Genomic DNA, 15,022 nt, shown 5'->3' with positions numbered 1-15,022 from the left:
GTGTCACCCCTGTTAGCTAAGAACAGGAAACTGAGGCTACGATATGCATGGACTCACCAAAACTGGACAACAGAATAATGGAATGGAATAATGTTGCCTGGCCTGATGAGGTGAATTGAACTCAACTGAGAAATTAAGTCTCAATTGAGATGGTAGAGTCAGAATTTGGCATAAACAACATGAAAGCATTGATCTGCCATTGTATCAATGGTTCAGGCTGGTAGTAGTGGTGTAATGCTGTGAGGGATATTTTCTAGGCAAACCTTAACCTCCTTAATACCAATTAAACACAATATAAATGTCCCAGCCTTCCTGAATACTGTTGATGTAACTGTACCCATATGGACTCCACTATTACTAAATCTTAATCCAAAAGCACTAATAAAATTAGGTGGAATGGGAGAGTAACACTAAGAATGTGCAGCTCACAAATCTGCGGCAACTCTCAGATGTTATTATGTCAGTATGTACAACAGTCTCTAAGATCTCTAATTTCTAATGTTTCCAGTATCATATTGACTCAGACAAAAAGAGTTAAGGCCGTTCCGAAGGTTAAAGGGAGTCCAATTTGGTACTAAAAAGTGTACTTAATAAAGTTGCCAGTGAGCGTACACGTCTTTCTGACAGTTTAGCTAACAGATGACTAATTTAGTTTCAGCCACGTATTTCACCATTTTATTATCTATTTAGTATTATCTTTAGTTTTTAAGCCTTTTCCCACACTCTCACGCCCTTATTTAAATAATATTTTTTTCATAACAATTGTGGGGTTTTTTTATGTTTCCATTGGGGAAAAAATCGGCGTTTGCTCCCACTCGTTCTTTAAGTCATTATTCTTTTATTGTCCTTATTTAAAATTCGTTTTTCTCCTATTTCATTTCGCAGCTCCCCGCCTCAACTTAACACCACCACAGCCACTTCCGGTTTACCCGGAACTTAGCATAAGTCCCAAAGATGGCGGAGCAAGGTCCGATGGCCATAGCGATGCGGCTACGAAATCAGCTACAGTCCGTTTACAAACTGGACCCACTGCGAAACGAGGTGAGTATTGGTGTTACTTGAGCTCGTCCTCACAGAGGGGGGAAGGTACCGAGCGTCGAAGTGTAGCAAGGGGGACTTAATCCCACGTATTAGCGGCAGATCGTTGTCGCCTCCGCGGCGCTGATGGAGAGAGAGGAGAGCGATGCTGCTGAAGCGCTGCGAGGAGAGACGTGCTTGAGCATGCGTAGAGGGCATGAGTGCGATCGTGTTGTTTTGTAGAGCAGCGTGCTGAAACCTTTTCAACTAACTGTTATTTTGCTTTTTCCAGAGCACACATTTAGCACTTATTCTCAGTTCAAGTTGGGTGTTTTTGTTTATTTACATTTAATTCAAGCCTTGTGTGAGTGAAGTGGGGCGGTAACGATCGTTGCACTCCGTGGGTTCTTTCTCGTTGTGTAATGAAGTAACGGCTCTCGTTTCGAACTGCTGTTGGTTTGTGGTTGATTTGATCGTACGCAGTTGTTAGTAAGAGAACGCTTCGTTGCTTTTACTCGATTTTCAATGTTTCATCGCGATGCTGCCCGTAGTTTCCACCAAATCTGTGCAAAAACGTGACAAACATCATTCCACTTTTCTATTAAAATGTCCCCCTTTGTTTCAGTTTAACCCATGTTTTGTATCAATATTCACCGGCGCCACTAGTAGGAAAACTTTCTTTTGTTTTTGTTCGGTTCGTGGGTCTTTCCCACAGAGGTCAAAGGTCAGGGTCAGCTTAGCGCAGCACCTCTCTGAGCTGGACAAACCCGTTTTCATGTTTGACTACTTGAGCAAAACACAGACACTTGTCTACAGGGATGAGTTATAAAAAAGTTCTTGTTAAATTCAGCTTTAAACTCCGAGTTTTCATACATTTAAAAAAAATGGCACCCACTAAAGAGCCTTTTCCATTCCAAAGAAAATCTTCAGTACTGCACCTTTCTAAGTTTTTTAAATATTAAATTTTCTGAAACTTTAAAAAAAATGTCTGCTAAAAATATAGCAAAACCCACAAAAACTGTATGTAGATCAACTGGGCTTAAGTGCAGAATCACCATTCAAAGGCCCATTGTGCGCATGGATATAAAAACAGTACAAGTCAGAATGCTCGACCTTTGCAGTGACCGCATACTATGACTCCACAGGAATTGTGCTGTAGGGGACATTTTAATTTGGTCTCTGTTGTTCCTTTAGAAAGAGGGGAATACACTGCACTACAAAGTTGTCCTTAATAGTCTGTTACCTTTATCTTGTGAAAATCCCAGCTCATTCAGATTTTTAAGTAAGCTTTCTAGTTTGATAGTGCCTTCATCCATAGCTCTTGTTATTTAAATGCAGAGTTTCTTTTTATGGCCTTTTGCTTGCTTTTGCCAGCAGTCCTTCTCTCATCTCATCAAGGCTTATAAGCTGTTCCCTATTTTTCCATGTTCTTAGTTTAAATCCAGAGGCAATCATAATTTTGATTTTTGTACATGTAGTGCCTAAACTATGGAACAGCCTTCATCAGACCAACAACTCAAATGAATCAGTGGTTTATTTGTTTTGTTAAACACTGGCCATGTGCCCTTTGACTTTGACTATATTTCACAGCAGTGTTTTCACTGGAATTATACCCTTACTGTTTTGTAAGTATAATTCTACTACGGGTATCACAATAACCATTACATTCAAAGAAATTAGACATCAATGTTGTGACATAAATGCATAAAAGCAGTGTTTTTGTAAGAATCTTTACAGTTTTATGTACTTTTATTTTGACTTTAAATATTTCCCATAAATGACACAATTCATACATACATAATAGAGCTGGGCGATAGAACGATAACGATATGTATCGCGATATAACTTTTACTCGATAGAGAAATTAAGCTATCGCGATAGACCTCGCCGCTCTTGTACTCTTAAAAAAAAAAGGTCAGCCAATCCAAATTAAGTAGCGCAGAGCCGAACCAATCACAGCCGCAGCGTCACGTCGCGTGACTTGTTACGTACAGCACAAGTGCCAAGCCGCACGTGTGTTTGTTTGGGAAGCAGCCAGCGGGTAATGGAGCCAGCGCGTAATGGAGGAAATGAGTGTGCCGACTAGAAAAATCAACCGAGCGTGACCTTAAGAGAAAACAGATGATGGTTCCAATGCCGGAGAGATTGTCGAACGGAAGAGCCATAGAAGTTCCGTAGTGTGAAGGTATTTCGGCTATTTCAAGTCTGACAAAAAACAGAGTAGCGTGCACTGTAAATTGTGCCGAAAGCAAGTCTGGAAATACAATAAACTGGTGCATGCGTCACACTGTGCGCCACGTTATTGTTTCGGTGAAATGAATTTCTACAATACTGTTACTGTTAATTCTACTCTCTGCAGTGTTTAAATGCTTACATATACACACAGTTACTGTCCGTCCACACATACGACTCGGTTCTGCTTCTATGCCCCAGCTTTGTTTACTTTTTCCCACCGAGGCTTCTAGACTTCTGATTGGCCAGCATATCGGCACGGTTAGGAATCTAGCGCCACCTGCTGCTTTGGCATGTTCATAGCAGCGTTTTCCTTCATTTCTGCCTTTATGTGTGGACGGGATTATTTTTTAAAACGAAAACGGAAAATCTCAGTTTTCAAAAATACCCGTGTACGTGTGGACGTAGCCTCAGTGTCTGACTGGAAGCGCTAATTCGTCATTCGGCTTTTGTCAGACTAAAGTAACTGTTAAAACTGTTTGAAAAGCTCAGCTATACAACAAGGAGAGATTGAGAATTTCCTTTTAGTTCTCAGTTTATTGGATATTGACAAAAGTTAGTCAGTTTTGTCTGTTCTTCTGTAAAACAAACTAAGATTTATTTTTAGAATTAATATTTTGTTTCTAAGTGGATTTGACAATTTAGTCTGTTTCGTTTGTTCTATTTTGAAACTTAAACGCTTTAGCGGCTGCCTTTTGTGTAGTTTGCAATATTTGCCTTTATTTATCTGAAAAAGTCTCATGTTCCTTAAGTACATCTACCCTGTTGAACTTATTATGGGAAATAAATATTTAAAAACAAGCTGCTGATTATTTCACATTTTACTTGTGAGCAACGGCACATTTAAATCTTACAAATATAGTTATTTGGCTTATATCGTGATAGATATCGTTATCGCCTGAAATGAAAAAAACATATCGTGATATGAAAAAATCTCATATCGCCCAGCTCTAATACATAATAAGCAAAGATTTGTACTTTGTGACATAGGGCCTTTTCCTACTGGACCACATCCAGCCTAAACCATTGATACAAGGCAGGATGGATCCATGCTTTTGTGTTAGTTACACAATGTCCAGTTTTATATCCTGCTCTTAGCTGAAAATAGTGGCACCAGTGTGGCCATCTGTTGGTGTAGCCCATCTGCTTCAAGGTTTGACATGTTCAGAGATGCTCTTCTGCATACCTTGGTTTCATGAGTGATTCGTTGTCAAAGCAGTCTGAGGCATTTTCTCTTTTTGGGAACATTGTCTATAAACCCTAGAGATGTTTGTGTGTGAAAATCCCAATAGAGTAGCAAAATACTCAGTCCAGTCCTTTTGGCAACAAGAACCATGCCATATTGAAAATCACTTCAAGTCATTTTCCCCCTCCATTCTGATACTGGGGTTTAAATTTAGCAGGCTCTGTTGACCATGTCTGCATGCCTAAATTTCGTGTTGCTGCCATATGACCTGCTAAATATTTGTGTAAACAAGCAGTTCCACCTAACAAAGTAGCCAGCTTGTCAAAACACTTTGTTTTTGTCTCCACAGGAGGAAGTGAAGTTGAAGATCAAGGACCTGAACGAACACATTGTCTGCTACCTTTGTGCAGGCTACTTCATAGATGCCACAACAATAACAGAGTGTTTACACACCTGTGAGTGTTAACAGAGCCAAATGATCATTTATTCTAATATCATTTGCTGCCAACAGCCTTAATGCCATTTCACAGGCACTATTAAACTGTCTGTTATCAGCATAATGTGAAGAAAATATCTCTGTTTCTTTTTTTCCTCTACAGTCTGTAAAAGTTGTATCGTAAAGTATTTGCAAACAAGCAAATATTGTCCAATGTGCAACATCAAAATTCATGAAACGCAGCCGTTACTCAACCTCAAATTGGATCGAGTGATGCAAGACATTGTCTACAAACTGGTGCCTGGATTACAAGAAAGTATGTAAACAAAACTGCTCTCTACTATTTGCTAGTTATAGTTGGAGTCGGTTAGTTTTTCAAGGCACGTGTGCTTGTTTTGCACCTGCCAAGCAAGTGAATGCTGGAGTAATAACCAAATGAAAGCATCCTTTAACAGAATGAAGTTTTTAAGTGATGTAGGCTGTTCTTATGAGTTGCTGCCTTTCACATTTGAATGATTTTCTTAGTAAAATCCTTTGTTGTGTTTGCTTAGGTGAAGACAAAAGAATAAAGGAATTTTATCAGTCACGTGGATTAGAGAGAGTCATTCAACCTGCTGGAGATGGTAAGTCTTCATTTTATTCTTGCATCTGTCAGCATTATACAAAAAGACACTATCTGGAATCCAGTGCATTAATTGGTTGAATGCAAATCATGCCATATTGACCAAGCTGTTATCAAATAATGCAGTGGTTTTGAATTAGTTAATGAGTGACTATGAGACTGATGTTTATCTTAATAACACAAATCTTACCTTTTGGCTGATATACTGGACAGAATTATGCCACACTGGCCACAGCTGCAAATTCTTTTTCAAGGTTATCATCAAATTTCAAGCATTTATGCTTTTTTGCAAGTCCTGAGCACCATAGTCAGTTAGTGACAGAGGTGGTGATTGTCTGCCCTGAGTCAAACTGCACACAGCAAAAAGACCAGTGTTAAATGAACTCCCACAGAGTCATTTTCAACACTTTTTCAGGGTTTATATAGCTCCACACTCTTTAGAGTTAAATCAACATTTTTGAAATAGTTAAAATATTTAACACTGTGCCAGAGTTCATGTTTTAACTCTCAAAACAGAGTTAAAGTAACACTTTAGAGACTGAATAAGTGACTCTGCTGAGATACAGTTTTTAACCTTCTGGTTAGTGTTGGCTTCACTCCCTATAGTATCAGGCTTTCTACACTGGAAAGTGTTAAAATTAAATTCTGAGAAAGAATTATATTGCACACAATAAATTTTCCCAAAAAGGACATTTATTTTGTCATCTAAAAATTGTTAAGAGGGTACAATGTAGACTGTCTAATCTGAAACATTGTATGACCTTTGCATATCGAAAGGTTTATAAAACTTTATTTTTGACATTTTCACTATGCATCTCTCCTCAGTATGTACAACTCTGAATGCATATAGATGGTTATCAAAACACTCTGTAAACAACATGTTTCCCATAAAAAGATGACATCTCAACCAAAAGTAAATCACTTGTTTGGCAAAAGACAGGCAGGTCTTCTTCAACTGCACTGGAAATAACAAGTCCAGCTTTATATTTTCTTGGGACAAATTAAACACAAAGTGTGCTTTGAAAAGTTCATCAAATGCTCCAAGTGAGTGGCTGCCTGGCATGGAATGTGAGATGCTTATCCATTGTGATGTAGAAGGTGTCAGTCTTGCTCTTCTGATGCCTGACAGCGAGGAGGTATGGTTGCCAACCATACCTCCTCTGGAAGAGCATCAATTGCAGAGATGCTCTTCCAGACTGCAGCATGACTGGGGTTGACATAAGGAAACTGAAAATTATTCACAGAAATGATGTCCAAATAAATAAATAAATATAGAAGAGATTGCTCAAAGACATATTATTGAAATTTCATGATATAATTACCTTATGAAAGACTACAAGTCTCTGACTTGCATCACTTGCGCTGATTTTTGGACCTTTGTCCTCCTGGTGGTGGTGGAAGGAGATGTAACAACAACAACAGCGATGACATTTCTTGTTTAAAGGCTGAAGATGAAAAGACACAAAATTAATACAATTTCATCAAATGTACTGATCTGTTTTACAATGAAAACAGGGAAAGTTAAAGTTGAAAGTTGTAAAAAGTAGATCAATTTTTAGAGATACACAAGAAATTTTAAAGTTTTTTAAATTTAGTCAGTTAGTATGCATTTATTTGGCACAACTATAAAGAACACAACATACACTGAATACATACCCATGACTATCAATCATGTGAGCCACAAGTATGTTAACCATTTGTCATCTTGTGGCATCCTTCGTGGTGTTTGTTGCTTGGTATTCCTGTATTTACTTGGTCACCACCAAACTTACTTCCTAAGACAGTTTCAATTAACTATTAAAAATGAAAAAACAAACAAAAAGAGAAAAATGAACATTGAGGAAAAACCTGGCAATAAGGAATCTTTCTAGGAACTTGAGAGGAAAAAACAAAGCACAAGTGTCAAGCTTTGTAGCAACCTGTTTAGCAAATACTGCAGCAGTATTGTTAACTCTGCATCTCTTGCATGGGACCTCATCTACGATTATAGTTGAGGCACGTGAGCTGAAGCTTGAGTTGGAGTCAGGCAACTCAGAAGCAGAAGACAGGTCAGGAAACACTAAAGAAAAGGAAAATGTCAAATAATTTGTTCAATTGAATATAAAGTGCTTGATTATACTTTTTAGTGTATCTCACCATGATCGGTGAATACTGTTAACAGCACGTTGCCTTTATTTTTTTTGCAGTTCTTTTGATGTCAAACTGCATGTCAAATTCCACAAAACATCGAACAATAGAGGGGCATTAATGCCAGCCTGAACAGTTTACTTTGGTTTTTTTCATCACTAACAGCTTGAATGTGATCTGTAACATAGATAGATAGTTAGAGGCTGTTAACAGTTTGCGTTAACTCTTTATTGCCAGCGCCAATAGCTAGCATATTTTCTTTGTTTAAATCTTTTAAATGCACAAAATACATTTTATAGCACCAGTTTCTAACTATCTTTGTAAGTTCTACTTACCCTGTAGAACTGCATGCAGGTGCAAAATCAGTACTGTTCTTCCATGAGGCTCCAACTGATGAAGAAAAATGTCCGCACTGGGGGTGTCTGGGAGGGCTGGGCTTAACTTGAGTTCAAAATGAACTCTATACAGAGTTAAAGCTATTAAGTTAACTGATGACAGAGTTAACATTTTTAACCAACCTCTGTGCAGAGTTTCAGAATTTGGAATTTTCTCTTTTAAGAGTTAAATCAACAATGATGGGATACATTTTGTCAAATAACTCCAACATTGAGTACAATTTAAGTCAGAAAGTGTTTAAATCACACTTTGAGGCTTAAAATCAACTCTGAGACATTTACTGCAGCACATTTCAACACTCCAATTTTTGCTGTGATTGTCTTTTTTCTGTCTAGATGGTGTACCAGATGCTACAGTACCTTACACAAGCTTTGACCACTCAAAAGCTCACTTCTACAGATACGACGAGCAGGTTTCACTGTGTTTAGAAAGGTTAAGGTAGGCTGTACTTTTGCCTGTAATGGATTATCTTAAAGTGATCTGTGTGTACTTTAATAAAATATTTATTTGAGATAAGGCTGATAGAATGTAAATATGAAGGTGATTATATTAGTCTGCATGTTGTAAGCTATGAGGTTCAAGATAAACCTGTTTTAACAAAGCATGCATGTTTCAAAGCTCTTTATTTCTTGTGTTTCAGTTCATCACTAGCTGAAAAAAAAGATAAAACAAAGCTTACTCTTCAGGTAAGTCACTAATAAGCCCTGATAGAGTACCATAAACGTACATCAGCAAGTCTTTTTACTTTGTGAGATTGTTAAGTGTTTATTATTGCTTTTAAAGTGGCCTCTTTCAAACATGTCTCCGGGGCACATTTTTTTGAAGCTTTTACAAGTTATTTCCACACTTAACTGTACAGCAAATACATGGCACAGTGACAAGTGCGGACATAGAAGGTCTGGTTTGTCTGGCTGCTGATGAAACATCACACTCACAGAGAGACAGGGATAAGTGGGAGAAATACACCAGTGAGGCATATAATCATTCTTTATTTCCCAACCAAACTGCTTCTTTCTCAATAACTGGATTTTCGTAGTATCTTTGGCCCACGTATTGAAAGCGGAGGCTTAAGCTGTTGGGTAATGTTAGCAGTGGTTAGTGTTGAGGTCCTTATGTCAAACAAGCTGTGTTAGATCAAACATCACAAAGAAGTGTATCATTAAATAGTTGGAACTAATACATTGTTTTAAATTGCTTTGGGGACCAGATCTATTAATGTATACTTGTCAAGTTTTTGCTCTCTAAGTGCACAACCGCTTACTCGTTGTTATGTCATCTATTCTTTGGGCCAAACCGTTTGGATTCATGGAAAATGAAGGCTGCTACTAGAATGGCTTCAATGGATCTTTGCTCTATATATATTTCGGACAGTGTTTCTCAAACCTGGAATGCTCAACTTTACAAGCAAAAAACTATTATTTTATGCAGTAAATTGAAACCCACACTTACAGAAATGGTGAAATGTTCTTATTTCGTTTCAGGGGATTTCCTTTTGCTGGAAAGCCAAAACTTGTACTCAGCGTACTGTATATAGACAGGTCCATATATATTTGGACAGACAGTTTTTTTTTCTACTTTTGCTTCTGTACATTACAACAACAAATTTTAAATATATACATATATATTTAAATTTATACATACATAATTGTTATGTTTGTTGTTGTTTTTGGTTGTGTACAATGTCCTTGAGTGTTTTGAAAGGCACTTTCTTAAATAAAATGTATTATTATTATTATACATATATAAATACAGAATATATAAGTAAGCAATGAAATATACTCATTAACGAAATGTAGCAGCCAAATGTCTATTGCACAGTATTTTGACAATATGAAACATGGAAAAAAGAAAAATATATTGGTGGAAATGTTGCCTACTAAACATTTCCATATTTTGGTTTAATGGGTTAATTTTGATTGACAAATTTATTGAAGGACAGATAAGTACAAAGTAAAATGGAACTTATTGTCCAGTTCAGGTTGGGTATAAGGATTATTAGGGGATCCATTTAATCCAAACATGCTGTACATCATCGGTCCCCAACCTTTTTTGTGCCACGGATCGGTTTATGTGACGGGCCGGCCTTTCAGGTGTCGCAGATAAATATAACAAAATAAAACCAGTACTGGTACAAAAAAAAAAGATTTATTCATAACACACAGGAAAAGACCCGGGTAAACCGAGTTAACAATAAAAAATGATGACAAAAACCGACAAAACCCCCAAAACCCATAAATTTCACAGCCAAGCCTCAACTCTCGTGGCCCCGGGGTTGGGGACCGCTGCTGTAAATCATCAAAAGTGCAATGACTTGTTTCTCCAGCAGAGGGCACCATTGTTTCACAGACGTTCATGTGATTCCAAAGCCATGCCCATTTCCTAAACTCTTCCACTTAAGAGGAGTTTGATTGGGAGAGTTAATTTTGATTTTGCATGGGTTCAATTTCATAATAAGGCAGATTTGGGCTTTGTTGTTTAGGTGTTTCATCACAACTTTTAGTATTGAAAAAATTAGTGACTATATTCAGTTGTACTTCACCCTGACCACTTTCTCACTACTCTGCATTTGCAGTCGTAGTCTGCGTTGTTTTTTTTTTTTTTTACTGAGACGTGAAATAATTAAAGCAAATTTCTGAGTTCTACAAAAAGAACAGTAAAACTCACCCTGCTTTCGTGGGGATAAGTAAGTTTAGCACCGTGGCTTAAGAGTGTCGAATAAGTCAGTCGGGACTGGAAAATGTCGAGCAGGAAGCAGAATTTTTCTTCACTGTAAATCTAATTGTAACACGAATAAGCCACACCCTGGTGTTTCACTCCCATCTAATTTATCTTAGTTTATATTTCCTTAATACTTGAAATGTGCTTTTGTAACAAAACACGGTTGTGGGAGTGGGTGAGACTGTACAAATGTTGATATTATAAACATTTTATTATTTTAAGGACAAAATTTAAGACCACTGTTAAGACAGAGGCGTGCTTTTCTAGCTTTACAGACAAATCTATAAATACTTTTTATAACTATTGGTATAAAACTTTGACTCAACCCTGCAACAGTTCCTCCATCAATACAAAGTGTGAGTGTTAAAGTCCAGAAGTTTAACTGAGCCCAGTTTATCAGTTTTACAGTTTGTTTTTTTTTTAAGAAAAAGGTATAAATTTGACATATTTACCTTCAGAATAAACAAGAACAGTCCCTGAACATCTCCCCTGGGGTTATAGGAGGCTATGCAGTAAAATAAATGTGCAGCTGGCCATAATTTATTTGAATTATTTTCAGTTTGAACATGTTAATGACTCATTATATTGCTTGTCTGAAGTTTTACAGTGCACTGTTTGACTTTATCTCTGCAGCAGAAGTTTGTTCGCTGTTCTGTTCGAGCAGAAGTGAGGCACCTACGGAAAGTGCTTTGTCATCGATTAAACGTAGAAAAACACCAGGTAAGTCAGCCATACTCTTTTATCTCATCAAACTGTAACATTACAATATTATTTCCCAGCATTTTTGTTCTTCCCTGATATAAAAAGTTATTTGTTTTAATTACTGTGTAAAATAATTGATCTGTCTAACCAACCCCACTCTTGATCCCTCATGCTTATTTTTTACAGGGTCAACTTATCCTGGCCCTTAATTACAATTAATTTTTAATCTTTATTAGACATGTTTGTCGATTTCAGACCAAAAAATCCAGTGAATTTCTCTAATAATAGCTAGAATTTCACCCCAGGACTACATACCTTAAAGGGCTTTTTTCCTGTTTGCATTTGCGCTACTAATAATTAACGACATACCACATGTTTCAGTTTAAATGTGTTAAACTGTGTCACATCTTGGTAAACCCAACAGACACAATAAAGCTGCATCCTTGTTTAAGAAGTAAAGAACTTACTGTTTACCTTTATTTGTGTCAAAATGGTTAAGTCGGACTTAATTTAATTTCCATTAAGATCATTTTATCTTTACATTATAAATCACAACTCTACCTATTAATGTTTCTGCTCGTCCTTACTTGAATGTTTTGTTTGCGGGTGTCATTGTGGCGCATTCATAACATAAGCCATTTCTGTGTTTATCTTTGTCTGTTCTTTCTTGCCCATTTTGTTTTCTTGTGTTTCACTGAGATAGGTTTTAGATTCTCAGACAGAAAAAAAAAAAGCTAATTAAAATGTTGGTTAATCTTCCAAAGAGGGCTGTATTATATGCAGTAATAATAACATTAGTATAGTGTTTTACTGTTAGGACCTTAGCTGACTTGCTCTGTCAGTTCCAGCTCTCAGGCTGTATTTTCCTCATGTGTGCTACAAAAGGATCAAAATAGATTTGTATTCTTTCCATCACATATAGACTTAATAAAGCCTGGACACACTGGTCAAACAAATGTGCTATTATGTTTTTGGGTTGTTTTTGTTTTCATTAAGGTCTCTCAGGGACAAATTCCATTTAAAAAATTCAGAATAAAGTAGTTTAGTCCATGACAGTAGCAGTGTCATTAACGCAAGCTGCCCAGTCATGTTTTCAGTGAAGAAAGAAGTAATAGAAGTCTATATCAAGTTTTTCTTCACATCTGTTTGTATGGCCTCCCTACAGGTCCAGATGCTGTTCAATAACGAGTTTCTGCCAGATCACATGACCATGAAGCGGTTATGGCTCTCACACTGGTTTGGCAAGGTACAGTGCACCCACTGTCAGCTAGCACAGATAAATGCCACACATTTCTTTACACCTGAACAATTCCTTTGTACTAGAATTCAGTTGGTAAATAAGGAGAAAGTTTTAAGATGTATAATAAAAAATTCCAGTCATAGCTTGAAAAATAACTGTTAAAACAATCTGTTTCAATTGAATAAAACACAGTCTGGAAGTAGTGGGATAGGTTTTTCGTTATCTGTGCAAGATGTGTATGGTTATGTATATCTCACTTTAAATACTGCAATATCTTTTCCCTTTAGGCCCAGCCATTAGTTCTTCACTACACCATCAAGGACAAAAGGAACAGATAGGACTTGTTTTTCAGTTGGACAAAAGCTGTACATATTTTGTACAATACATATTCTATTTTAATAGTGTTTGTGTACATATACTTATTTTCCTTGTTTTGTATTTTTGAAAATAAAATTTTAAATGGAAAAAATGAGCTTGTGTTAATGACTGGGTAGATGTTTCCATCAGCATAAGGCCTGCATACGCAAAAGGTTCTCGGTGTCTAATTCATTATTTATTGTACACATCACCTGACAGGCTGAATGGAGGGTTGTGGACAGAATACAAAGAGATTGGTGCTCATTGCAGTTTGATTTAATATCTTGATAAAAGCTGCAATAAGTTATTCAGTACGTGTGAGTTATGATCCAGTTGGCAATGAAGAAAATCCACTCAGCAGTGGATTTTCTTTTCCCTGCGTACAAATCCATAATCATTAGTGAGGTTACGGCTGCAGTTGTGAAACCATATTATTTATGGGGGGGTTGGGTTTTTTTGGAGGGGGGGGGGTGTGCCTTATTATTAAAACTTGTCAACAAATAGCTTAACTGCAGCCATGTGTTGGCACTGTGAGTGCAGTGTTTCGTTTAATTTCAAAATTGAACACAAATTATTTTCCTATGTTTACATTAAAAATATATAATCATTACTTGTTTTGCCATGAAGTTATTGGATGTTTTTCATGATTTCTTTTTTTTTTTAGTTTAAGTTTTAAACTTTAAATGACTACTAGCAAAATAAATGATGTGCAGAAGATATAAAGATCAAATGTGAAAAACAAAATCAGATTCCTTAGCTTTTTTCCCCACTTTCATGATTAAAGTAAAATCTGTTTTGGCTGCAGATACAGCCCCGAATACGTCTGCCATGCTTTACACATCTGGACTATTTCCCCATCTTCCATGAGAAAACTGTTCATGCTTCTGCAGGTAGTTTATCTCTGAAATAAAACATCATCTAAGTTTGTTTGCAGAGCGCAGCACATTTCACACTGGTTTTTGCATTTTCAGTTTTTCTGGGGCCTCTCACAGAAAAGTTGGGTGTATGATTGTTTCAAAGATCGTGGTTTTAATAGTCGCCCACGCCCCACAGCAGTAGTTTTTTTGTCCAGTCAGAAACCTGTGACTCCTAATATTAGGAAGTGTGAATATGCGTCTCCTATCTCAGCCATGTAGCTGCTTCTGTGTTGACACAGACCACTTGGTTTCCTCTCTCACAGGCCTGCTCAGGCTAGATTTACTGCCATGCCATGTCTTTTCCATTTTTATAATTGACCTTACTGTAATCTGAGCGATATTCAGCGCCTTGGAAACAACTACTATCCCTCCCCTGCATGGTAGTTCTCTGTAAACATGTCAGTGTGTAGATTACTCAGGATTATCCCTACATGCACATTTAAGCTCACTGCTTATGCAACTGTGTGTGTGTGTGTGTGTGTGTGTGTGTGTGTGTGTTTTCCAGTCATCCACATGAATTGTTTGCTTTTATTTACAAAGCAGGTCAGGAAAATTGCGAAGTAATTCAGTAATATAAAAAGTCTGAACCTTAAAGTGTTTGTCCTCAAAGTCACTTAGTTACAACTTTTTGTTGTTGTTGTTGTTTTTTCTTAGCAGTTAAACATTTCAACTCATAAGTTAGGATTCCTGCAATATACAGATTTTTAAAAATCACGAAATTTGTGGCGACGCATCCTGAGATTATATGGTCTCAAACAATCCCTGAAACCAGCAAAAGTTTTCATTAGGTCCTGCATACCTGATAAATGCCCCTATCTATGAAGCACCATGCTCCCACACTCTGTTACAAATCTGTGGTTCACATCCCAAACTGGAGATAAGTGCTTTAGAAAGCTCCCCCGTTTCAACCGAACTGCTGTTTTCAGAGTCACTGCAGCGCTTCTTATGGTGACCTTCATATTGTTCAGTGAGTCCAGTGAATTTTCTCTTTGGAATAACAGAATGTAAAACCACCTCCTCCCCCCCCCCCCCCCCCCCCCCCCCCCCCCCCTTCTTTCTATGACACGTGGAT

General features: G+C 37.3%; 1 protein-coding gene across 2 annotated transcripts; it reads left to right on the top strand.

Moving 5' to 3' along the window:
- The first annotated feature begins 929 nt into the window (after window positions 1–929).
- On the top strand, window positions 930–13,460 carry pcgf1 (polycomb group ring finger 1). Of its 2 annotated transcripts, none has more exons than XM_080900978.1 (9): window positions 930–1,041; window positions 4,785–4,890; window positions 5,035–5,187; window positions 5,423–5,494; window positions 8,352–8,454; window positions 8,657–8,702; window positions 11,371–11,454; window positions 12,602–12,682; window positions 12,964–13,460. In XM_080900978.1, the coding sequence occupies exons 1-9, from the start codon at window positions 955–957 to the stop codon at window positions 13,012–13,014; spliced, it is 783 nt and encodes a 260-aa protein (XP_080757104.1). In that variant the 5' UTR covers window positions 930–954; the 3' UTR covers window positions 13,015–13,460. The 2 variants fall into 2 exon arrangements, with proteins under 2 accessions (XP_080757104.1, XP_080757103.1); XM_080900977.1 differs by having other exon boundaries at window positions 11,368–11,454; window positions 12,964–13,454.
- Window positions 13,461–15,022: the final 1,562 nt, after the last annotated feature.

This window comes from Rhamphochromis sp. 'chilingali' (genome assembly GCF_963969265.1).
Source record: "Rhamphochromis sp. 'chilingali' genome assembly, chromosome: 13".
Classification (NCBI taxonomy): Eukaryota; Metazoa; Chordata; class Actinopteri; order Cichliformes; family Cichlidae; genus Rhamphochromis; species Rhamphochromis sp. 'chilingali'.
The sequence above is the reverse complement of the archived record's forward strand: the minus strand, read 5'-3'. Positions and strand labels throughout refer to the sequence as shown.